Consider the following 27374-nt stretch of genomic DNA (forward strand, 5'->3'; position numbering starts at 1 on the left):
CTGCAGAAATGTTCAGCTTAATAAACATGGGTTAGGGCTAAAAAGACTCACAGCTGAACTAAGCCTTCAATTTTATCAACAGAAAGGTTAAGAAAAATATTTTAATATTTTTCCATTAAAAAAATAGTTTGTCTATGCCTCAGCTTACACGTCGCATGATACAGGAGACAGGAAACTGAACCTACTAAGAATCGTCTATGAGATAAAGAGTTTAATGCTGCAGTTAAAATGGTTAAAAATGGTGGGGGGATACATGTGGGGAGAAAGCAAAAGACAAAAACATCACTGTACAAGTGCGGTAATTACACGGCTCTGGAGCGACAGTTGTTCAAATACTGTCCTCCAAATTACACTAAGTCCAAATAGTAAATAAACAGCATGACAGAGCAGAGTTAGACCGCAAGGGACGAGTTCTGCCTCACCATGAGAAAGCTTCGGCTGAATAAAGAGCACCACACTGCCCTGGCTGGTGTGCTCAGTTAGCTGGAGGTTGTCCCATAAACCAAAAGGTTGCCAGTTCAAACCCCGGTCAGGGCATATGCCTGGGTTTTGGGTCCACTGATCAATGTGTTTCTCCCCCTCTCTCTAAAATCAATAAGCATGTCCTCCTCGGGTGAGGGTGAGAATAAAAAAAAGAAACATGCTCCTATCCAGGATCTTCTTATATTAAATAATAAGGCCTCAAATATTTATTTCCTAAAAAATCATAAAGGACTCAGAACAAATGAACTAGGCATGCAGATTACCATATCGGTGCTGGTTTGTGCCAAGTCCCAATTAGCAGTGAAAAAAAAACAGCTCGGCTTAGATACCTTCTCCGAAGCCAGGCTGTTGGCCCGTTCGAAGCTGTCCATGCTTCCAAGCCGGCCCCTCATTCTGTTCGCTCCCTGAAAGGAGAGAGTAGAACTACATCAGTCAGACGGTCTGAGCGTTTCCTTTAAAGCTACTATATAAAGCAAGTGCTCCTTTACGTTAGCACTAAATTGATCCTTCCCGAGGCCCACTCAGTTTTCTTGGTGGTATTAAACAGCCATTCCGGCACAGTAAACAGAACTATTCGCAATCTACGTCCATTATTTCTAAATCAATCATTAGATAACTAGATACTCAGGCCAACCTTTTTTGACGTGTTTTTTTGTTGTTACAAAGTTAAACATCATTCATCCATACCATCAGGAGATTCCCGTAACATCAGTGAGAGCCTTGGTACCCCTGCGTGCTGTGTTCACAAACACAAATGTGGAAGGTGAGGCCCAACTCACCACAACGCAGTTCGATACACTCAACCTCCCTACCATCCAGATCGCAAACATCATAACTCACAACTTTAATGAAGCCTTTCTTTCTTACTAAGAAGACTAAATAAGACTCCACTTCAATGTTGGTGAATTGGATTTTATTTTTGTTTTCACAGAGTCCTTCGGTGTGGATTTCACAGATGATCTAAGAAAGAAAAACCTAAGAGATCATTGAATAAACAGGGTGGGGCACATTTACAGTGGCGAGCACATGAAACAGTTTCTGCTTACTATGATTTACTTATGATTGTATTATTTCCTATACGAACAACTGTAAACCTGCTTTTGCCCCAGCCTGTATTTCCCTCACATTAAATAGGGAGAAACCGAACGTAGTTTTTGAAGGAAAGAGAATGGAAAGGTGGGCTGCGAACAACATCCCAGAGAAGGTCTTGAGACAGAGTACCGACTGCCGAGGGCTCTGTGTAACTCTGAAACACAGGGGCATGTCCCAAGGAACCGCAAATACAGATCAGTGGGACCGTGACGCTGCAAAACAAAAAACGCACAACACCTGTGCAGCAGTTCAGTTTTAACGTTTGTGGCCAGAAGGTCTTGGGTTTAATTGTTTGAGGGAAGTTCAATTTCATTTTAATTTTTAATCAAAGTGATACCTGTACAATATTTCAAAAGCCAAACTGTGCTGCCAAGATCAAAATGAAAGGTGACAGTCACCGCCTGCCCCTGTTCTCACACACTGAATCCATCCCCCCAGAGCGAACACCTGACAGCTTGTTCTGATGCTTCTGGTACTCGGCTTGCATCACCACTTCTTACTCTTTCCATTCTGGGCGCTATTCATTCACTTCCCACTTAGGGAGACAAGACATTGGTACTCTGACTTGGCTTCCCACCCCTATGCATGCTCTTTTTGTCTTCTCTCAACACAGTTATGGCCCAGATTTCAGTTAAAACAGTAATCGGTGACTAGATGATTACAACTTTGTAAATAGTATTTACATCTGAGCTATATGTTTGACTATTATTGTAACTCATAACTCGTACAATTTGCTTTTCAAAGAGTTAGCATCCACTTCAGCAATCACTAATGTATCGTAAAAGTCACCAACAGATCTCCAAATGGCCAAACGTCCAGTAATCCATCAATCACAACTTTCTTCTTTTCCTTTGAGCTACCTGTTATGAAGGCCTCTGTCTTCCAGCCCCAGTCGACCTTCATGGTATTTCCCTTCACTGTCAACCTAGAAATATCCTTCAACGCTCCTGTTTGGCATTTCTGTTTCTTTGATCCCACGCCTTCCTCTTTTTTAGTTACTTCTGCATTTTGGTGGAGCACAGAATCCAAAGGCTTTGTGAGAAAGGGAGACTGGGAACTAATTTTTTTTTTTAATTTACCTATCTGTAAATGTTGTTATTCTATCCTTAAATGTCATTGAAAGTTTGGATGAATATGTCTTTTGGTTAGAAACTGTCCTTCAGAATGTTAGTATTGCTCAAGTGTCCCTGATATGGAAATCTAAGGCCACCGTGACTCCCAAGGCTTTGCGTGACCTGCTATTTCTTTCTGGAATGAATTCTAAGTTTACCCTTGGCATTCTGAAATGTCACAATTATGTGCCGGGGCATGGCTGCATTCAGTGGCTCTACTGTACATATTCTGAGCCCATTAAACTTGGAAACATATCTATTAGTTCTGAGAAATTGCTAAAATGATTTCTTTGAATATTTCTGCATTCATTTTCTCTTTCTGGAACTCCTACCATTTGGCTTTTGGATCTTCAGACTAATCGTTTCACTTTTTATCCTGTTCTCCTGTTTTTCATTTCTTTATCATTTTGCGCTTTTTTTTTAAGATTTCTTTTAACTCTAGCTTCCTAGCCTTCTGTTGAGCTTTTCTTTCTATGTCTACTATCGGAAAGTTTTAAAAGTTCCTTCTAGTTCTCAATTGACTATTTCTTATTTATGGTATCCTATCTTGTTTCATAGGAGCAATATTTATTCTTATCTATGTATATTAATTAGAGTTCCACAGCTTTGGTGGGTCTCTAAATAACAGTTATGACCCTGGCTGGTGTGGCTTTAGTAGATTGAGTACGGGTCTGAGAACCAAAGGGTCACTGGTTCAATTCCCAGTCAGGGCACATGCCTGGGTGGCAGGCCAGGTCCCCAGTGGGAGGAGCACGAGAGGCAATGACACACTGATGTTTCTTTCCCTCTCTCCCTCCCTCCCCCCTCTCTAAAAATAAAAACTTAAAAAAAAGAAACTAATTATGTAAACAATAAAATTAAGAGCTGCATCTATTATTACTGAATGCTTATCATGTGCTGTGTACTACAGTAAGCACTTTACGCTGCATTATCTCATTTATTCCTCACAAAGATTCTATCAGGTAGGTGTAGTTTCTGGCTGACCTTTACAGATAAAGAGATGAAGTTCTGGTGTGATCATGTCCTCAGGGTTTACACAGCTAGTTAAAGGACAGAGCAGCAATTGGAACCCAGGAAGCACAGTTCAGAAGTGAAGCTTCCACCTCTCACCCAGTATTCCCTCCTGCAGACAGAGCTTTGTGAAAAGCAGAATTACAAATAAAACTAAGTGGCCTGCATTGGTAAAGTATAGGTTTTACAAATGCCCAGACTCTGATCGAGGTTATTTCAATTCTGCAGTTCTATACTGTAACACAACACACTTCCAATAATAAACTATGTTTGATTGGCAGATCATTGGGTTAGTGTGTGAGGCCAAGAGGTACATGCTAGAAAGACCAGGTTGCTTTCTGCCATTTTTTTTAGCTGCTACTTACATGCCGACCTGCCTGGTTACCTTAAACAGGCTGTTTGGTCACAGTGGTAAAAGTAGTCAGTGGGCATCAAACCACGGGCTTTACTACGACAGCAATTTAAATCACGCATTTTACTCACAGTGGTGTTTTACCCACCTGCGTGTGTGTGTGTGTGTGTGTGTGTACACAAAGAAAACCAAACTTACTTTAATTATTCACACATTTTCAACACGTAGAGACAATGGCTATCCCTCTGAAGAAAACATGAAATTACGGTTTTCCAAGGACTCCCACTTTATTTTATATTCCTTTTTCAGAAATGGGCATCTGAATAAATGTACTCATAACTATTTCCCATTTGGAAAATTCCAACTTCAGAACGAGCGACAAGCCACCAGAAGGCACACAAGGCCGTCTTTCCGCCTTTGCACGGACAGCCCCTGCAGGTTTGCAGTGTTGCCATTGGGCAACGCACGCGTCCGGCCTTTTCCCTTGGACCCAGTTTCTAGTTGTCAGTGGGCTGAGTTTCTAGGCTATTTAAAAATGTATCCTATTTCATCAACAGCTATAATTAGATAAATAAAGTGTTTTGATATTTAAAAAGGACAGCAATTATGAGCCAATCATTGTGACTGGGGTGTCAATGTTCTACTTTTTATCCAAAAAGGCAAAAAAAAACAACTGGTAAGCTTTAGAAGCAAGCCAAAGGCCTTCTGCGAGTAACCTTTGATACGACGTGGCCAGCTGCCAACCTCCCGCTAACTCCACTCTGCGGCACGTGGTGCAAGCAAGACATTGTTCGGTCACATCATTTATGACACTTGGCAGCATCTGTGACATGAAAGCTACAGCAGCCACCTTGACCAAAATAGACTGGCCAGGCTCTTGCATCAAGTGTCATTACCGTCATTCATGGCTATGTGTGCGGCACTTCAAAGCCAGCGGTGCAGGAATCGTGCAGAATGGCAAGCTGCTGAGCGGGGAACAAGAGCAGAACCGCCAATACCCTTCTGTCACTTGGCCGGTGAGGAGGTTTCAGAGCTCCCACTGCGCGCACCACCTCACGTCCCCACTGTGATCCTTTCCTAATGAACGGACATTTCATTCCACAGCAATGGGAGGCGAGTGGGTATTAGTAGGCCTGCTTTACAGATGGGAGACTATGGCTTAGAGAGAGCAAATAATCTGTCCAAAATCAAAACCATAAAACCTGCTAGGGCCAGGCCTTGAATTCAGGTCCCATGACCATGCATTTGGATGGAGTCTCACTGAAGCACCACAGGACAGAGGGGCAGAGGGAAAGGGGGGGAGGGACGAAGGAGGGAGGGGAAAGAACATAACCAACGTAAAGATTCTGAAGAAAATGAGGGAGTCAAATTTTATGAAAAGCTCCATAAACACACTCCTGAATAACCTCCCAGATACTGTCTCGATTCCGTTTCTGCTGGTAAAATAACAGCACCAACAGCTGACCGTGCCTGCTACAGGGCTGCTGTTAGAATTAGAAGACTCTCAATCACTAAGAGAAAGACCTATAAAAGTATTTTGAGTTGTAGCAAAATAAAATTTAAAAAAACATTAAGAGCGCCCTGTCTCCGAAGTTACTACGCCCTAAGGCTCTACTGTACTTTCGTGACCTGGATGCCTTTGGAGCTAATAGGCCAGCTATTCTGCGAACTGTAAGAGTAACTTGGGTTGGTAGGTATTTCCTCATGGTCAGGTTCAGGGACCGCCTTTTGGCAGGGACCCCACGGGCGTGGCGCTGTGTTCTTTGTATCAGGTGTCCCACTGTTGCTGGTGTTCAGTTTGATTGTTTGATTAAGGTGGTGTCTGCCACCCTTCTCCATAGTGAAGTTACGGTCTTCCTCTTTGTAAGTAATAAGTATTCATTAAATTCGGCCAATATCTGGATCAAACTCTCAGTGTATTCATTTATTTTTAATGTCAGGATAGACTCAGGTTTCCTATTTTACACAACAGATTATAATCTGTTACTATCCTTTATTTTGATGCTCGTATTGTCTCAGATATCACCAGAGGGAGCCTTTATGGTTTTTATCTTTATGGTATAGCAGCATCCTCCTTCAAGCACTTCTTTACAACCTAGACCACCAGGAGGCTCTGGGCTTATTTCCTACTTTCCCTGCAGTCCTGGAATCAGCCACGTCTCCAGGATCCTGGTGCCTCTTGTAGAATGATATACAGAAACCCAAATCTGGGTGCCAGCTGTCACCCACAAGGCTTCACTTATTATCAGAGATTTGCAGAAAAGCTGGCCCCAGCTCCTACCAGTGGAAAGAGCCAGAGACCATATGTACACATTTACACAAACACAACTCAAACACATATACACACATGTTGGTACATAAATTATGAGTCCTGTCCAAAAGGCATCTAGCCATGTCCTATGTAAAATAGAGACATTTATTGAAGAAAGAAGATACAAGAAACATTGTACGCAGGACACTGATGCCTCAGTGCCTTTCAAAGTAGGCACCTTGGGACCTCACACAGTTCTCCCAACTGATTTCCTGAATCTCAGTGGTCTAAAAATCTCTTCCCCTTCAAAGGTGATTTTAGTTTTGGGAAAAGCCAGAAGTCACAGGGTGCCAAATTTAGGCTGTAGTGGGGCTAAGTCTCCTGGGTGATTTGATGTTTTGGCAAAAAACTCCACAGAAGACATGATGCATGAGTGGGTGCATTGTCATGATGAAGCTGCCAATCACCAGTTGCCCACAGCTGCAGCCTTCTGAATCATCTGAATAGTTTCCATGGAGAAATATTCAAGCTTAATGCAAAATCTGATGCAGATTTGTTGCTCTATTTTCTCAATCATTTTGAATGTGACAGCCACACAGTACACATGCTCAATAGCATCTACCACCCCCACTGACCAGTACAGTGAAGTGGTCGCTGTTCACACATGCACATTCCAGTCCACTCTCCTGAGCTGACAGGCTTCATCTATGTCACCTAAACCATTCTCATTATATTAACAATGGCTGGATTTTTTCCAGACAGACCCCCGTACGTATAATATATAAAATTCTATTCCTCAAAAATACAGACAGATAGATGAATAACCAAGATTCCACTCTGTGACTGCAGTGCTGAACCCAACAGCACAGAATTCATTATAATGTCCTCTCTCACTGCACATTTGTAATTTCTTTCTCCTAACATCCCACTACCCTTAACACATTTATGTATGTGATCGGTCCCCGTGTGTCACTAACCAGTCTCCACCACTGCCACCTCACAGACATGCTCCTCATCCGACCCAGGTTCCAACACCTGGGCTGGGGCTGCCACCCCGGACACGGACGCTGTCCTCACCCTTCATAGCCTCTGACCCCTGCTATCGGGCACCTTGGGTGCTTTCTCCCCTCCGCCCCTCGCTCAGCAGGGAGGACCCCCTCGCCAACTCCGGCTGCGACCTCCTGAACGAGGCTGCCTTCCGACCCCAGCAGGCTCCTCACCACACTCCGGTTTCCACATGCTGCACTGGGCCACCCCCCACCCAGCACCCCAAAGGCTCTGCCTCCCTGCCACTGTGTTTCCCCGGACCCCCAGCCTAGGATACCCACCTTGCCCGATCTCATCTAACATCATCAGGACTGAGTTGTTCGGGAAGAACAAAACGAAGGGGAAGAGGAATCACTGTGCTTATTTTTCAATAGAATATTTTCTCTTTCCAAATTCACTAAAAGGAATACATCAATTTCTGTTAACTTAAGACTCACTGTTTTCAACATTTCTTATCAGCTCCTAAAACGAGCAATGAAGGATTTCTTTATAACTTTATGTGGCACGTGATAAAAAAGTTCCTATGGTATTGAGTAAAAATATTCTATTTTCCCTTTTCTACATATATCTCTCTATTACTCAAATTCAAGTCATATAAGCACCAGAATAAAGCCATATCTGCGAATGAAACTTAGGTTTAGAGATTATTTTAAATAAATGTACCTAAATTAAACTATCTTAGTAGTTTTCTTTTGAAGAACTCTTCTGTGAGCCAGCTGAGATGAAGCAAAGCTGTTAAAAATTACAGACATCAATGCCCCCAAGTCTCAATGTCACCTTACCCTTGAGAAGATATTTTCCAGGGAGCTAGTTAAGGATCTCTTAGCTTTATTTTTCAGAATGTCGAGTTTGAACCTTCCACTGCTAGTTGCATTTTCCGGGATTGTACTATTCGAAAAAATCTATAGGAAAAAAAAACAGACAAATTTTAGTTTCAGACAACTCAAGTGTGGACGTCCAGGGTCTGCATGCAACATGTTCACTTTCGGTCACAAAGTTACTACACAACTTCATGTTCAATGTCCTTTCCTTAAATCATACTTCTCAACTTCTCAGATCAGCAAACTTTATCCCCCTTAAAGCTCCAGACCCCCTCCCCCACCCCAATCTTCCTCTTGAATTCTTTCTTTCCTCTACCCTTACTCTCTACTCCAGCCCCAAAGCTAAGACATAGCTACTTTTTTTGCTCACAGCACATTCTTTTTAAAAGCTACTTTGTTGCCTCTATTTTGTGTCCATTTATCTGTCTGCAATCCCTTTTGAAATATTCAAGCCCTTCTCTAGGTGGCGGGGGGACATTATTCATGCCTCACATGTCTGTTCACCATTTTACCACCCAGCCTGGCTCAGAGAAGTTTCTCCAGAAAAGCTTGTTCAGTGAATAAATTAAGAACTCACTGATACAGTCATGTGTGATTTGTCCTGAATAATGTGAAATAAAGACATAATTTGCATTAGTGTTACTAAGAGGTAAATATGTCATCATCTCTTCACCTGCTGCTGCTGGTGGTCTTACTTTATGTGTATGCAGCTGGAAACATGGTCTAAACCACATGCACGAAAAACACCATCCCTCAGTCTGCAGCTAGAAGAGCTACTTGCACGATCCTACTACTTGTTTGGGTGTTTCTATTTACCATTCAAGAGTGTGTAAGATTTTTAAAAAATAATCACCCAAGGATATATGTATTGCTTTTAGAGAGGAAGAGAGGAGAGAGTGTGGAGGGAGGCAGGCGGGAGGGAGAAACCTTGATGTAAGAGAGAAACTTCGATGGGCTGCCTCCCATACACATCCAGCAGGGGACTGAACCCATAACCTTTTGGTGCACAGGACGACAGGATGACACTCCAACCAACCGAGCCACCTGGCCAGGGCTGCGTAAGCTTTTAATGAAATACGATGTCTGAAGGGGAGGCCTCCCCAAGATGCGCCACTTTGGCACGTGGATTATTTTAAACTAAAGACACTCAAGACCCTGTGGGCTCACAAGACACTTTTACTTCTCCCTTGAAGAATTGAAATTACGGGCCTTGCCCATGATAAGAGTTATCACTAGAAATAACTTCCGAACTATCTATGGAGCAGGGAAATCTGATTACAGAACATCTGCTCTTCTCATCTTCTTATCACCCTGCAAAGCCCCTCCTCCCCGCAGAAGCCCAAGGCACCTAAGCTCATGCTCTGCCTCCCAATGCCACGCAGACCCCATTTCCCCGTTCTGTGCCCCACCCTCTCTTGTACAGGGGGGTCTCTGACTCTTGCCAGTGTGTGGGGCTCCCATATGCATGCGTGTAACTTAATGGGGTCATCTTCTCTTATCACTCTGTCTCATGTCTGTTTGATTATTACACCAGCCAGAAAATCCTAGAAGGGTGGGGAGAAGTTTCTTCTTCCCCCAGATGTTCATATAAATTTAAAATAAAATAGCCCTGGCTGGTGTAGCTCAGTGGATTGACTGCCGGCCTGCGAACCAGATGGTCGAAGTTCGATTCCCAGTCAGGGCACATGCCTGGGTTGCAGGCCAATTCCCAGCAGGGGACGCACGAGAGACAAACATACATTGATGTTTCTCTCCCTCTCTCCTTCCCTTCCCCTCTAAAGATAAATAAATCTAATAAATAAATAAATAAAATGGATGACCGTAACTAAAAATTCACATTCGTTCTAAGCCATCGACATATTATTAATGTTTTTATGCACAAAACACAGGTGTTTTTTTTACCTTTTAAAACCATAATTATTTTATCTCAATATGTCAATTCTTGTTACAATTTCCTACAAACTTAGTGCTAAAAAATAAACCCGATAGGACTTTAGCCCTAAAGATGAGAACACAAAGGAAAGAAACTCCTTTCCGATGTCCTGTGATAATTCGACTAAACGGAGACATAAAACAAGAACGGGCCACGGGGAAACCTCTACACACCGACGGGCCTTCCCCGATGTGGACATGGGCCCTCTGCTTGGCTTCGCAAAGCTGCCTCAGGTGCAAAATCACAAGTTCATTCTCCTCCTGGTCACTCACTGGCTTCATTTTCTGTTGAAAGACAAAACCAAGAGCACACTTCGGCAACACAGCTCCTCTTGTTTGATTTTATTCCTGCTCAATTTTTATCTGTCTGGCAGGCAAACAGAAATAAAGCTCAGCATTAACCGCCCTTAGATGCAAAAGTAGCGACGGCATTCTAGTTCCTGTCAAATAGCACAACAGGACATATCTTAACTTCAGATACAGAAGAGGGACTTAGAAAAGCAGCATCTGACTCTCATTTCTTACATCTCATCTGTGAGACTTTTCAGTAATGTTACCTGGACTCGTTCAAAGATGTCAGCTTGCTCATTATCTGTCAGTGATGACACATGCCTCTGAATGACCAGTTTGGCTCTTGGCGGGTAGAGACCTACAGGAAATGATGGGAATATGTATTAAACAGAGTATAGCTGCAGAAATCAGATTGTCAATAACACATCGCGGCTTATCCCTTCACCAGCAGGCTCTGAAGTTAAACCTTCTCAAGGAGCTGTGTCCCCACCTACAACAAACCTAGAACCACTGCAGGGAAATCATTAACACACCACTGGCCCCTGTCAGTGATCCTGAGGTCAGACTTATTCACAAAACATATCTACGTGATACCACGCCAACTCCTTAACCAGGTACCATGAATATAGTAACAGTCGAACTAGGTACCATAGAAATGTTTGGTGAATTAACTTATCCTAGTTCCTGACATGGAAATAAAAACTAGATGCTAGCCTTGGCCAAAATCTCTAAGAATAAAACTCAACCTTTACAAAAGAATAAATAATAATATTAAAAGGCAGAGATATGACTTGGACAGGTAGCCCTTCTGCCTGGAAGGGCTATTCTGTGGTAATGAAACTTCAAAGACCATAAGAAAATTTAGTGACATTTTAATGTTATTACTTTTCCAAGAAATTGTTTATAGTTTTTATGTTATGTTATTTACATCTCTATCACACTGATATGCATAATTTATATGAACACCTTGGGCAAAAATTCTTTTCCATGAAAACACTTTTTGATTGTATAATTGTTTAAAAAGAGAAAATATAACTTATCTTTAAAATGATGCCAATGACCACCTGTTTTTAAAGAACACATCTCCTTTACATAGTTACGTGCCACTTATAACACTGCTACTATACTCCGGAAAGGGGAGACCTACCTATAAATAATATTTGGTGGACCTTCTAGGTGATCTAGCACTTTAAAATCACGGACAGAGTCACATCGAAATACGCAGTTTGAAAAGAACTCGAATTCACTTCTGGCCGTCAGAGTAAGCACAGCACCGCCAGTGAACCTGCTTTAACCACTTGCATGGTTCACAGTGGGGACCAGAGAGAAGCAAGTTTTTCTGTGCAGTGCACAACGCAGTGCTGAGAGAAGCCATGTGACCGCACTCGGGGACAGAGACCACTACGGTTCACTTTGATAAGTACTGACACTCACTGCCATCGCTTCTGTGCTGGCAAGGTCTCCTTACGAGGTTCCTTAGGCAACATAGTAAGAAACTGATTCACATGATTGTTTTTGCTTTGGTTGTTTACTATTCCAGTGTCTTACTAAAGTGACCAGGAGGATAAAAGATTTAATGGGGAAGAAGTAAAAGGGGGCAGTTATTTGAAATGTGTAACTCAATCCATAGCCCCAGAAGTTTCTTCAGACCTTTGTTCCTGGAGAGAAATTGGAAACAGCTGGAGTTTATTTTCAAATTACACATGCCGGCTCCACAGCTGTGAATCTAATTCGACGTCCTTTCAGAATCACAGACGAGTGAATCAGTGATACTGGGAGGCAAATGTACCATTTATCCCTCATGCATGTTAGTGCAGGAAAACCAGAGAGTGTAATCGCTTCTTATCCGTGATGTTCAACATCCCTTCCATTTCCCATTCTGATACACGGTCCTCGGGAGCCTCCGCCACCCACAGGGCGGCTGGTCCCCGCTCCTCCCGTCTAAGTGGTGAGACACCTGACACAGGCAATTAGCAGACTCATCAGCTCACATCAGCATCCACATCTACTTTCTTTTGGTTTTTTTTCAATAAAAATAGAACTCATTAATGTGGCCAAATGTATTGACAGGATACTAGAAAGCTCAGGAAGTGATATGAAATATTATCTACATGCTACTTACAATGATCTTCCTCACTAAATTTCTAAATGAATCTAAATGCGGTCCTTTTTCCTGCTTTACACTTTGTACCTAAACATAAACAAGCTCAGAATTCACGCTGTTGCCTTACTCAGATGAAATAGCTCTGGGGAACCCAGAGATGCCCAGGCTTCAGGGCAGCCTGGCCCTGAAAACCCCAGCCTTCTGCTAGACGCTCAGAGAGAAGGCATCCGGTTGCTTTGGAAACAGACTGAGCAAGTTCAGATCCTGCTTCTGCTCCTTCCAAGAATTGTGGATGTGGCAGTTATTAACCAACCTGTGTCTCAATGCCTCAGTTTCCTCATGAGTAAAATGAGGACTAAACACAGTACCCATCTTTTGGGGTTTCTCCTTGGATCAAATGGGGTAATAAACAGAGCCTAGACATAGTGATCCCTGTCGTTACTTTTATTCCTGCTGCAACACCACTGCCCGGTCTTACGCTCGCTTTGCCCAATGTCACAGGCAGGGGTTACAGAAGGTATTACCCAAGGCCTTCGGAAAACAGCCTGCATGAATCTTTTTCCAGTCACCATGCATTTCTTGAAGCTAGGGAAGTTTAAGTTTTAGAGTTCCCTCAAGATCTTGGGGGGGCCCTGCTAATTCTGGATTCGTAATTTGTAGCTTTATCTTTAGAAAGGTCTTTAAAACCATAAACACTTCAGGTGCCACCAAACTGAGGTCCAGCCCTATATGCACATAAATAGGGCCCTTCCCATTGCTATGGCTTCCCCATGTGTCAGCGCCAGTTTGACGGACCATCTATTTGTACAGAAGTTTAAAACTTCTTTTCTGTAACAGAAAATACATTTTAAAACACGCCTACAGTGTAATTTTTTAAAACAGAGACACAAAGTTGCTCCTTTACTCCTAAGTCTTTACTCTTGTCTACATAGACATAGTTTATTTTTATGGTGTGAGGTTTGAAAACTAAAACTTCAAAGAGGAAAATATTACTCATCATTATTCTATTAACATTTACGACATATTTGCTGCCAAAAGCAAATATAAAACATACATATATATGTTTTATATTTTATTTATTACCCAAGTAACCTAAGTTCTACATCTTAAAAATATTAATGATCTAAAAATATTAGAACATTATAGCCCTGGCTGGTGTAGCTCAGTGAATTGAGCGCAGGCCTGGGAATCAAAGGATCGGGGTTCGATTCCCATTCAGGGCACATGCCTGGGTTGCAGGCCAGTTCCCAGCAGGGGACGCACGAGAGGCAACCACACATTGATGTTTCTCTCCCTCTCTCTTTCCCTTCCCCTCTAAAGATAAATAAATAACATCTTTAAAAAATATTAGAACATTATAAATAGAGCTAAATTTGCCTTTTATAGAATTGGTGGGCAAAGGGATGAGAGAAAAGAACTTGAGTAGATTCAAACTGTCTTTCCCTAAAATATCTGTTAAGTCTGGGAGGAACGATAGTAATTTTACAGTGGAAAATCCCAGAGACCACCCGACCAGGCGACGAGGTCACCATGACCAGGAATGGAACTTGTCAGCACCGCGAGCCCCACAGTGATGCTCGGAGAAGGACACAGCACCGTCCCACAGTGCCAGGGTGGAGGGACCTCTGTCCAAGTGTGAGAAGACATCAGGACAGGCCACAGTGAGGAGCATCCAGAAGAATAACTGAGCAACACTCATGGCGGATGTTAAAGCCATAAAAGACATGGGAAGACTGAGGAGGACTTGCAGACTGCAGGTGACCGGGGCGAAGTAACTACGTACCATGTGGGATCCGGACTGAAATCCAGGAACAAAAAGGAAGGACATGGTGGGGAACAATGGTGAAAATCAAATGAAGTGTTTAGTTGGGATGGTAATACCGCACCCATGTCAAGACCCTGTCCCGATCACTGCACTGGACTGCAGAAGGTGTTAAAAATGCGGTGGATGGCAGAGGAATATTGTGTAACTCTCTGCAACTTTGACATAAGTCTAAAAGTACACCAAATTTACAAAGTTTTATAAGAAATGTGGGACAGGGTATTATTTTATGTATTTCTGTGGATATAGCATCAAGGTATAGGTGTTCTTCAGCAAATTACTTTGTTCACTAAATAATGTAATTTTTAGATGCAGCCGAGTTCATAAACAGTTAAAATTCATTCCCATTAACTGCTCCATTACTGGAACATACTTCCGTTACCCTGTTGTGCACATTTAGGTTGTTTCCAATTTTCCATTATTTATCAATGATACAACCTTGAAAATAAAAATGTCACCTTCTGAACCAGGGTGCATGCAATTTTTGGTTAGTACGTGTCTATTAACTGTCCCCCAAATGCCGTGCTGACTGTACCCCATCAATGCATTGCTGCCCCTGCAATCTCATGTTGACTTAATTTGCGTGTCTCTGACACACAGCGAGATTGAGCACCTTGTGCTTCTTATTATCAGACCTTTTAATTTTCTTTTCACAAGAGTGCATTTTAATATGATTTGCATAGTTTCTTACTGGTGGTTTTATCTTTTCCCTATAGGTAATAAGAGTTCTTACAAATTCTGAATACCAGACTGCAATTTCCTCATTTGTTACTTATCATTTAACTTCCAAGTAAGCAGTCGTTTTTACATAAAAGTTTTTAATTTGTATAAAGTCACATCTGCCAAGGTCTTCTTTTAATAGTTTTGCATTTTTATGTCTTAATAAAGACTTGTTTAAGGACATAGCAATATTCTTATTTTCTTTCAATGATTTCAAGAGTCTGTTTACTACACACTAAGGCCTTTGATCCGCCTACAGTGAAATTCAGTAGGATGAGTAAAAGGAATTTTTCTCTCTTTACATAGCAAATTGATCCAACATCATTTCTTGAGGAATTTAGCCTTTCCTCCACACATTTATAGTGTTCCCTTTACCATACACCAAAAAAAGTCCCATTTTTGGAAAGGTTATATAATATGTTTGAAAATAATGTGCATTCTATGAAATTATAATTACAAATTTTAAAATCTGAATATTACTTGTAAATAGTCCTTGATTACAGAGTTGAATTGATATTCAATAAATACACGCTGTTCATCATCAATTTTTGCCATGTGCCTACGGTTCTGCAGCCTACCAAAGAAAGTCAGTGTACATTTGCATGACTGGACCATTCTCTGCTTCATTCTGGAGTTTGCTCTCTCCCCACCTATTATCACACCTATCACGTGGAAATGCATTCTCTGGCTCTACACCTGTCTTCTACTCTCTGCTCTGTAAGGTTTCTGAGGGCAAGTTCTCATCTCAACCACTTCTGAATCCCAAGTACCCAGCATATTGCCTGGTACATAGGAGATGCTTAACAAGCGTTTATTAAGTTGCCTTTCTTCTCTTAGACAGCATTTTTCAAACTTTTGTGTTAGTAAGATCATAAGAAGAAAGGGAAGGTGAGTCATTCCTCTCTCCTCATGCCCCTTCCCTTCTAAGAAGAGATTTAAAAAAACCCTGCTTTATGATATCACACCAGTTATCTCTCTCATCTCTAAATGTCTCTCTCTCAAAGCCACACAAGTTTCATTCCCATCTTAAACCTTTAGGGCAAAGGCATCCGTCAGAGTGAAAGGGGCTAAAAGAGAAAAGACTTAAACAGTCAACATCTGAAATGGTTTTCCCTCTCTTCTTTCATTTGACAAATATTTGCTCAATTCCCACTGTGTACACAGCACAGTCTTAAGAACTGTGGGCAACACAAGTTCCTTCCTTGAGTCTGCCTTCAGGGAGAAAAAGAAGTTAAGAGTAAAAAAGACAGGGAAAGGAAGGGGGGCAGGCACCAAGCACCTAGGAGAGGCTGACAACACAATTAGACTGGTCATGAGAAATGATTCTTTGGGCCCTTGATTTCCATTGAAACAAAGAACCTTTCAATGACATAGCAACTTTCTCACTTCCCCAGTGCCAAAGCAAAGCCCTCTTTTGCAAAGGCCAAGTTATACTGTACCTTCAATCCTTTCACAGAGCTTATGCAGAGAGTGCATAGGGCAGGCCTCGCACAGCTTGATCTGGGTCTTGGCACTCTGCAGGGCAGCCGCCGTACTGAAAGCCTGCTTCAGAGTTAGCATCACCTCATCCACCTACAGGAAGCAACAGAACTCAGGTCAGTAGAAGCACATGAGCAAGGTAACACATTAAAATCCCAACAGCAATGTGAGACTTTGCTGATGCTGACTAAATAAATAAATGGAATTCTGATGACTACAAAACTCTCTTTTTTCTAGCCTCACCCAAGGACATGCCCATTGATCCTAGAGAGAGGGTAACAGAGGGAGAGAGAGAGGGAGAGAAACATCGAGGTGAGAGATAAACATCCATCAGTTGCCTCTCACTTGCGCTCCGACTGGGAACTGCACTGGCAACCTAGGTTTGTGACCTGACTGGGAATCAGACCTGTGACCTTTCAGTTTACAGGACAATGCTCCAACCCGCTGAGCCACATTGGCCAGGGCATGAGTACAGATCTTAGAGAGAAAATACTATCTTGAAGCTATATCTTTAATTATACATTTATTTGAAAGTTGGATGAATCTTTTAAATTTAATCTTTATTGTATTTTTTCCATTATCATTGAGCCCCCTTACACCCCGCTCCCCCCAGCAATCACCAGACTGTTGTCCATGCCCATGCGTCCTTTTTCCTTTTTGCTCCGCCCCTCCACCCCTCCCCTCCCCTCCTCCACTAGCTGTCATCCTGCTCTCCATCTATGGGTGTGTCCCCGTTTTCCTCGTTAGTTCAGTCTGTTCATGAGATTCCACATATGAGTGAGATCATATGGTGTTTGTCTTTCTCTGGCTGGCTTAAAACAAGACCATTTTAATGTGTATAATATAATACTGATCTGTTACTGAATGCTATTTTTGAATCCCACCCAATGCTATGCTGTCCCAGGCGGGTTGATAGTCAATCGGATCTCTGTTTAGGTATTCAGATAAAGATCTCTTTGGAAGTTTACCTGCAGTATATAATGAGCAACAAAGTAGGTTTACTATTCACTTGTGTTGATATGTACCCTATTTACTTTATCCTCCTGGATCATTTTTTAGTGCAAAAAAACCAAAACCTATTTAAGCAGACTCCTGGGAAGGAAATGAGTTCAACTGAAATGAAGTTGGAGGAGTCTATAAACATTGCTCATCCTGTCCCTGTGGCCTCTAGTTCATTATCATTTTGCTCCTGACTGGTGACACAAAGAGGTCCTGACTTTGTGCTTTCCAACAGCTGGTCTCACCTCTGGGCTGGCAGCTTGCAACTGGCCAGCTGCTTCCTCCCTCGCTCTTCCAGTGACCCAGTCAACAAGGCTGAAGCTAGCATTCTAGTTTCCTGGTTGCTGGTTGCTTCTTCGGTCAACTGACAGCTCATCCTCAAGCTCTGTTAAACCCACTTCAGGCCGTGTGGCCTTCTCCAGAAGCAAACATCAGTGTCAGATGTGGCTTTCCCATGCGCTGTCGACCTGAGATGGAAATCTAACATCTGCACAGACAACTGTGAAGTGCTAAGGGGCTCATCAGAACTACCTTTAACATTCAAAACCATTCACCACTGCTTGTAAATTGGTTTTTCTTTAAAGACTCTTGTTCCCCTTTCCCTATGACATAGTTGAAGATTGATCTAATAGGTAAGGGATTTACTCTACTTCTGCATTTGAGTGTATGTGGAACCTGGAATAAAAAGAAGCTTTATTCTTCTACTATTACTAAAAGGAAAGATTGAACACTAAGAAGCCAGTCATGAGTAGGTTATGTTTTACTATATTACCAACATTCTAAAAGGCTTATGAATAATTTTATATCACCCATGAATTAAAATGAATTATTCATAAAGTCTGTTCTTTTACACTATAATTAAAAACAAAGATTTCTAGTTCTTGAAAATAAAAGCACTACATGTTTAATCCCTTCAAATTTTTATTTCACTTGCCTTATTATGTATTCAGAAGCAATTTCAATTACTTATGCAAAAGTTTACTTATTTCTATTTTCTTGGTTTTCATTTATTTAGGGCTCAGCTTTCATGTAGATTTGTTACATGTTATTTAGTAATATTGCATTGTAAAAAAGCCTCCAATTGAAATAATAAACTTTCATGTTTTCTTTTCTATTTCCAGATGAAACAAAAGGCCATTTTAACGTCTGAAATGTGATTACCAATTTCTTCCAGACATAAATGTTACTAAAAACTTTATGTGACTTCTGAAATTTTAAATGTTTTATTTTTACATATTTTATTGATTATGCTATTACAGTTGTCCCATTTCCCCCCTTCATTCCCCTCCACCCTGCACACCCTCTCCCACCCACATTCCCCCTCTTTAGTTCATGTCCATGGGTCACAAATTCTTTAGATTCTATATTTCCCATACTATTCTTGCCCTCCCCGTCTATTTTCTACCTACCGTCTATGCTACTTATTCTCTGTACCTTTTCCCTCCCTTTTCCCCTGTTGCTAACCCTCCATGTGATCTCCATTTCTGTGGTTCTGTTCCTGTTCTAGTTGTTTGCTTTTGTTTTAGGTGTTGTTGTTAATAATTGTGAGTTTGCTGTCATTTTACTATACATGTTTTTTATCTTCTTTTTCTCAATCCACCTATAAGTTCTATCATGGGATCAGAGCAACTACAAGTTAAAATTAGTGTAATATGAATAAGTTCATTGCTTTTATTCAGCCACAAAACCAAAAATGTCATAGGTTGTGTTAAAAGGTTAAAGTTAAAAAATGGGTACAGATAAATCGATCATATACAAACACACAAAAAAATATTCTTAGCATTACCATCAAGCAAAAGCAAATGTCCAGTGGAAAGTATGAGATGGGACAAATAAATCCAATTTATAATATTCAGGTGAAAATCCATTATGAAGACAATGCTCATAGGCGCTTACACACTAAACTTAGGTATTTCATAGCATTTTAGCATAAGCCTAAGAATCACAGAGTGTGTAAGAACTGCAAAAGTTGATTGAGTCTACAGAGATGGAGAGCAGAAGGACAGTTAGTGGGGGGTAGGGGAAAGAGGGATTGAGCAAAAAGGAGAAAGGACTCACGGACATGGACAACCGTGTGGTGACTGATGAGGGGAGGGGGTGATAAGGGGACTAAATGATAATGGGAAAGATACAATAAAGATTAAATAAAATACAAAAAAAAGATTATCGAATCTAATCCTCTGGAAAAATGTAAACCTAAGTCTTGGTAGCCTGGGTCTTTATATATTTTTTTGTTATACTTTCCCAGGTGAAGTATAACAAATACTTCCCATTATTATCTGTATTTGTGGAGGTTTACCTTTTCCTTTTCTATAAGAGGTAGCTTCCGCTTTTTTCACACCTCTTCAGCCAATTTTGTAGAAAACAGAAACGACATTTTCTACAAATCTCAAGGGTTGATTAAACAAAAGGAAGGAGTACTGAGCATCTAAACTTCCTAAATAACCCTCCAGAGCCCATCAGAACACTACGCTATTTATCAATTCATAGCCATCAGTACAAAGGAGCAAAACAAAATGCTGATGGTGTATTCTCTGTACTCAGAGAAGTCAGCACGTGCAGTTTCAGGGCATGTCGTCTTACACAACTGCCAAGCCACATCAATCAGGTAACACCGCACGACCCTATAATATTTGACTGCTTTGCTTTGCTCCATTTGTCAGCTGCTTGAGCCATCCTCTGTGATACAGGAAATTCACACTTAATTTTTCTTCTAGCTTGCAGTCCTGATGTCTCACTATTCAGTTAAGATGCCTTCTGATAAAATTAAGCAAGGCTTCGGAGACTCTAGTACAGGCCTGTTCTTAAGAACAGCGGTGCCAAAACTGAGATTCTCATCAAGTTCAGTGTAGGAGGAAGACATTCTCAGCCAGTGTAGTCTGTTGCCCTAGTCACAGCGTGTCTTAAGGTAGAAAAACACAGCCTGTTCCCAGACTTTCGACTCTGAATCCCTGTTTCAAAAACTCATTCATTTCACATGCACGAGGGCAAAAAAAATACTAAAACTACACACAAAACAAAATGTGTAAAAGAGGTTGGAAATAAGGTTTTACGGTGTCTTCCTTTTACTGTAGATGATCCAGTACTGAGAGAGTTAACAGCACCCAGAAAATGACTGCCTGAAGTGAACAGCAATACACTCCATCACTCCAAATACCCTTCCCAGGCACCCGACATCCTAGACACACTCACTGGAGCATAAGAAAAGAATACGAACAGTCCTAACACTATGGGATTCGTAACCTCCTGGAGCAGAAAGTTGTGAACAAACACATAAGTGTGGGGATTTGTAGGAAATGTGAGCGACCTGTCAACAAGGTGTCACAAAAGCTCTGATGACAGAGCAACTATAGAAGTCAATTCCTTAAAACAGGCATCAGAAAAGCCTTCAGGAGGATGTGATATTTAAGCTGGATCCTAAAAAGCACACAGTAGAAAAGAAGAGGAAGTGGACTCAGATTACGGCAGGGCAAGGGCGGGCCCACTTCACATCCAATGAAGCAACAGGAAAGAAACTGTAAAAATAGGTAATGAAGGCACAGCGCCACCTCCTTGCGTGGTAGCAGGGCAAACCCCCAAGGCCCACCTGGTCCCTGTCCCTGCCCGACAGTGAGCCCCAGCCACTCACTGAAACCCTAGCACTCATGTGTCACATGCACAAACCATTTGCTGATTCAGCAGCAAACCCAATGAAAGCACCATCACAGCCATCATCACAGCCCTCATCACACCAGCCTCTGAGGTCCGGCCCAGAAAACAGTTTAGGGAACAGACAGCATGTGTGAGGACACCATCCTGGAAGGGAGAGGCCTTCAGTGGGGATGGAAGAACAATAAGGCAGGCCCTTCTGCCATGCTAGGCAATGAAGAGTTTGTCCCCTAAAAAGGAGGTCTAAACTGTTTTGTTTTGTTTTGTTTTGTTTGAAGATTTTGTTATTCGTAGAGGGGAAGGGCGGGAGAAAGAGAGGGAGAGAAACATCAATGTGTGGTTGCCTCTTGCGCGCCCCCTAATGGGGACCTGGCCTACAACCCAGGAATGTGCCCTGACTGGGAATCAAACTAGCAGCCCTTTGGTTCACAGGCCAGCACTCAATCCTCTGAGCCACACCAGCGAGGGCTAAACTGGTTTTTGATGAAGAAATATTGTGAGAAAGAAGACCATAGTGTAATATAGAAAGTGGATGGAGGACATCGAATCAGGGGCAGGGAGACTAGTTGTAATCCAACAGTCTAAGAAGATAAATGTCCAGAATCAGGGAGCAGAGAGAAAAAGGAGGTGAGATGGATATAAGGGACATTTCCACGTTGAGTTAACGGACTTTGGTGAACGGTAAATAGAGAAGGCAAAGAAGAATGCATTGTGGTTTCTAAATTGGGAAGTGAGATGAATGGAGCTGCCAAAATAAAATATGGAATATATGACGGCTTTGCAGAAGGCAGGAGAGCGAAGGCTCCAGAACATGCTGAAGGGGGTCAGTCTTAGCTCAAAAGAGGAACAGAGTGGCGAGGCAGTGAGGGGCGAGCTGGGCAGGGGTCGGTGAGGAGCAAGGCATGGGTGGAAGACTACCCTACATTATCATGCTCTACCTATCTCTTACTTGGCTGGCATTTTCCAGTACTGTGCATCGGTTCTCCTTGGCATTCTCTCTCTCCCTTCCCCTTGGCTACTCATCCACTCCCATGCCTTCGACTGTCAACTTACATCATAACAACCCTCGATTTCTACCTCCAGTCCTGAACTAAACTAGTACACAGTAGTCATCTGGATATCAACACTTCGACTTTTCAAAGGTATGGTTACTTACCTAGAGTGAGAACAAAACTCAAATGGATCTCTCTTGAGTAAAAAACTATTAATGATCAGAATGTTATAACCCCTAGAAGAAAAGGTTGAGATACAGCAGGCACTCAGTACCTCAGGAAGGATCTTTGTATCAATTCACTTCCATGCCTTCAGTATTCCTTTACCATGTCTCCACCCTGAGACCACGGAAAGCAAGAGTCACACGGGACTCGTGCACCAAGGAGATGAAGAGAACGCTGCCTGGCTTATTTAAACACGTCTAAGTGGCCTGTGGGAGAAATATCTGTGGGAGGATTGTTATCTAAGGAAATATTGCTCTTCACATTTTGGTGCTATATCTAAAGGTTTGTGTTAAAATGGTTAGGAAAGCTAACACAAGTAGAAGAATAAGTAAGAAATTTTAGGGAAAATATCAATATGTTTTTACTTACTCAGCTGTATTTCCGAGTTTGCCTTACATGTGCCTTTTCAAACTCCAACAGCCACCACACAAGGTGTATGGAGTGTGGGAGGTGAGGGGTGGTGGAGGCAACAACTATCTTTCCAATTCCAAAGAAAGAAAATGAAGGCCAAAATAAGGCCATAAAAATGAACTATTTTAAAAATAAACAGGGTTAATGAAATAAAATAAAGTCATTCCTTGCTCTGCTGTGTAAGCACTATCTATCTCTTCTGAGACATTACAGCAGCTAAGAGTAAGAAGTCAGAGGCCTTCCTTATCTTCTTACACACGCAATGGAAAAAGTTCAAGCGCTTCTCCTATTATTAGACTTGTCCTTGCCTCCTAGTGAGATGCCTGGATTCCCTAAACTCAAGAAAATATCCTGACTTAAAAATTAGTGTGAGTTTTTAAAAAATGTTATGTATTGACTTTAGAGAGAGAGAAAGAGAATGAGAGAGAGGGAGAAAGAGAGAGAGAGAGATATCAATTTATTGTCTCGCTTATTTACACACTGTTGGTGTCCCCTTGTACGAGCCCTGCCCAGGCAGCAAACCACAGCCTTGGCATAGTGGGTCAGGGCCCTATCCAACTGGCCACCAGCCAGGGCCTGCCATGGCAAATTTTGTTTTTCCTACCGTAGTGCTGCTCTAAAGAGCAGAAACCTATTTCCAGTTGTCCCTTCTTTTTCCCGTGATGGCTGCTGTGTGAGGCGTGGCTCCTAAGAGACATGTGGCCCGTGAGCCAAGGCCTGGGCAGGAGCGATCGTACCACTTACCAGAGACTCACTGGCACACTGGAACACGTAGCAGATGTACTGGCTCAGCCCGGCCTCCGCCGACTCCCGGCAGATAAAGCCGAAGTGGTCCACATGCTTTATGCCCTGGAGGGGGAAAGAAGTGGGTGTTGTGGGAATATGTTCCCACATATTCCAACACCATGGAAACCAACATCAGTTTGAGGCTGCCACACTCCCACGAATCTCCCTGCAGCGCTGTGACAGGGACGTAATGTCACAACAAGTTTATACGGTGGACTTTTGATACATAAAGTAAAGGGTGAGAACAAACACGTATTTTTTTTTCAGACAAACATTGTTTACTCAGGGCCACAGGAATAAAAATATGATGGCATGATCCCCTGTCTCTTGTAATAAAAGCGCTTCTCAGTGTCTGCAAGGTATGGAATTTACAATTTACTGGTCTCCTTAGAACAAACAGGCTGTCTGGGGTTTCATCACACACTCTGTTCTTGAGGCTGAGAACCGGAAAAAGTACATCTAACAATGCTCCAGGTGAAGGATGGCATCCCCAAAAGTGTGCGTGAAAAATACAAGAATACTCGTCTACTTACAGACGTTAAAGAGCCACACCAGCTGGAAGACAATCCACCAAAGAAAGTGTTGCAGATGTCAGTTATCCAAACCCACCAATCCCTGCACTTCCTGAATGCAGGCTAAGTAACCTCAGCTACACTTCATAAGAAATTCTGAACCATTTGTGAATCTCAGTCAGCCTGAATACATTCATAACCAATTAGCAGACAGCACCCTGTGTTATCTTAATAGCAAGTCCAGGACTTTGAAAAGCCAGTTGGGCAGTAATTTACAGTTGCTGTGCAGTCAACCTAAACCCCAATGAAAATATTTTTAAAAAGAGGGCTTTGGAAGCACACAGATCCGAGCTTCAATCTCAGTTCAACCACCTGCCCGGTACGAGACATTGCACCGGGCTGCTCGGAACTACCCACGAGGCCTCATTTCTCCTGATTGTAAGAAATTTTTGTGATTTGGAACTAAGAAATATCTACCATCGTTCCTGGCACAGTTGATAAATGAACCACTGTTTTTGTAATAATAAGCTCAAGCTATCCAACAGAGAAGAAAAAGGAAATCAACTCTGATAAAAAGGAAAAAGTCAATAAAGAGGAGTAAGGCCACAATTCATGAGGTGAAAGTCAACTCCATTTGGTGCAACTCATTAGTGATTAGAGAATGTCTTTTACTAGCTTAGTACTAAATGGGAAAAATTCACAGGACCTCATTAGCTCAGGGAGTCTTCAGGCAGTGGTCCTGCTTCCAGTAAAGAAAACCACTGTCTTATTCCCCACGTTTGCCAGGGACACGTCCCACAGATTCTGAAGAAGGAAGCATTAGCAGGTGTGCATGTGTTGAAAAGCAAGCCTCAACCTGAAATGTGGCCACACGGTACCAGTTCAGCTCCTGAATGTGGCCACACAGTACCAGTTCAGTGCTGTGAAAAGGAGTAATAAGGAGCAGGGCCACTCAGCGAGGAGAAGAGGCTAACCGGACAATTATTTCTTTCAAGGACTTCACACAAATTTCTGTTATAATTTTGTTCAATTCTTTTGCTGGTCTAGAATGTCAGAATAGAAAGCTTACTTTAAAAACAAAAAGGAAAAATCACACTTGAACTGCCTGTTTTACATATTTGGTTTGGCTGGTTCTTTTGGTTTTAGGGTTCCCCCCCCTTTATCTATTTTTTTCCACTTGGGTGTTCGATGGGCATTGCCAGTTTCCCTACTGAAAGGCTTGGGGACTGTGGGAGTGAGAGGCACTTTTTTAGGATGATTCTCTGTGCTCGGGGGGCAGGGGACAGTCACTCCACTGGTTTATACGCCACCCTCTCCCCAGTACTTGGCACAAGGACCTACGTGTGGCCATATGCACTCAACACTGACCGACTACCCGAGTGTTAAGGTCTGTCTTAACACATCTTAAGTGTTGCAGAACAAGACTGACACCACAGACTAAGCCGCCTGCCCTCACAGAGCTTTTGATCTTGCAGGGACTCCCGGTAAACAGATAATTATGAAAATGCTATTTAAATACCTTTTCTGTGAAAGTGGATAATCATTCTACCCAATTTTTTGTCCTCTAAATAGGAAATTAGAAATTTGCAATATATTCTTCCTATAGAGAGATGCTGCCTCCCTTTGTTATTAGAGTAGAAAAATTTCACCTTTACGACATAATTTTATGTCTCCACGTAACAGAACAAAATGAAACACCATTAGCTGAGGCTGAGGTGAATACTCAACCTCAGTCATATAAAAAACCTGTCATTTTCAAAGGGGAAGATGTCTGAATATCATATCTATGGCACCACTAGCTCCAAATTAAAAAATAAAACAAAACCAGACAGTCTGGACACTCCAACGTTAAACTACAGGAAGGGACCTTGGTGAGAGCCAGTTCCCTGTGGGGACATCTCAGCCACCTCGCTGGAACAGAAGTTAGTCCTTCTCTGTTCTCGTGACTTCCTCAGAGGCAGCACTGCATTTTTAACCCATATTTAGATTTAGAGACCCCTCTAGTCCAACCTCTTCCATTTTTTTCTATATTTATAATATATTTAGGTAGCTCTAACTGGGGCTTATTCTAAATTAGTAGTATGGTACTTAGGACACTAGTCAGTGCCTAATACGCCCTTGTACACATTTGGCTGTACCAATTACTCAAAGGACTTTCAAATACACAGTGTGTGAACTAAACATAAACAAAGGCACATAAACACTCCGAAGCCTACTTCTCAACATTTAGCATTTACATCAATAGAACTTGAAAGCACTGCTTCTCCTTTCACTGCCTGGTTACGGAGCAAAGACCAAACATGATTCAGCGACGCCCACAAGTCCCACTGCTCAAAATTGGGGGAAACACCGTCTGTGAGGCATTTTCAGGAGAACTCATCACCACAAAAACTCCATCGGCGGAAGGGACTCATTGAGGTGACGCTATGAAAAGAAAGGGCTGACGAAAACGAGGGCGAACTATGATGACACGGAGGAACCTGGGCAGGACATCGTCACCGACAAAGGCACCAACGCACAGACACACTCAGCTGAAGACACCTCCCCTTGGACAATTAACACTAAAAAGAATATTCCAATTCAAAGATGTGAAAGCCCAGTGACGTTGTGGTTAATTTAGAAACCAGATGGAGTTGGTTTCCTCAAAACCACGCTCTACGCGACACATACCTGTGAGCAAGAAGAGATGTCCTTAAAATTCTTTTCAAGCACAACTGACTTCGTGTCTGGGCTGATGAGGTTAACCTCAAACCGTCCGACCTTAAAAATAAAAACGTTCCAATGAATCTCAACTCACAAGGACCTAACATCTTACTTTACAATTAAATATTCAACTAATGACACAGATTCAAGTGCCGTATCCGGACACACGTATTCCCATGTGCTGCTCCCATGTGCTGCATGACCCGACCAGTCCCCCCACTGCTTCAACTCCAACTGTCGGCTGCCTCGCACTTCCTCCTTTGTCTAGAAAAATCATAAAAATTCTGTTGGTCTTCATTTACAAGACACAAGAAACTCTCTTTTCCAGATTAAAAGTGGTTCCCTTTTCAAAAATGATGCGACCTTTCCTTACTTTGTGATTTCTAAAAATACCAATTATTTAATTTTAATTTATAGTCATACTTTCTCCCAAATGGTCAATAAAATGGCACACAGGGGCAGGCAAAAGTGGGTTAAATTACCAGCCATCAGTACCTAAAAGATAAATCATAAGGAAGGATAACATGAAGAAGACAAATAACATAAAAAAATACAGTAATTAATAAATAATAATACAAGAA

General features: G+C 42.1%; 1 protein-coding gene across 3 annotated transcripts in view; it reads right to left on the reverse strand.

The window, feature by feature from the left end:
• Positions 1–27374, reverse strand: part of TBC1D4 (TBC1 domain family member 4) — a 180859-nt gene that overhangs the window by 41732 nt on the left and 111753 nt on the right. For all 3 annotated transcript variants that reach the window (XM_037153231.2, XM_037153232.2, XM_037153233.2), the window contains exons 3-9: positions 26761–26850; positions 23537–23641; positions 16478–16610; positions 10659–10750; positions 10276–10386; positions 8131–8250; positions 813–887 (exon numbers count right to left, since the gene is read on the reverse strand). In XM_037153231.2, coding sequence (XP_037009126.2) covers positions 813–887; positions 8131–8250; positions 10276–10386; positions 10659–10750; positions 16478–16610; positions 23537–23641; positions 26761–26850 — 726 coding nt within the window. The remainder of the gene's footprint in view (positions 1–812; positions 888–8130; positions 8251–10275; positions 10387–10658; positions 10751–16477; positions 16611–23536; positions 23642–26760; positions 26851–27374) is intronic.

This window comes from Artibeus jamaicensis, unplaced genomic scaffold (genome assembly GCF_021234435.1).
Source record: "Artibeus jamaicensis isolate MK-2021 breed Jamaican fruit bat unplaced genomic scaffold, CSHL_Jam_final contig_415, whole genome shotgun sequence".
Classification (NCBI taxonomy): Eukaryota; Metazoa; Chordata; class Mammalia; order Chiroptera; family Phyllostomidae; genus Artibeus; species Artibeus jamaicensis.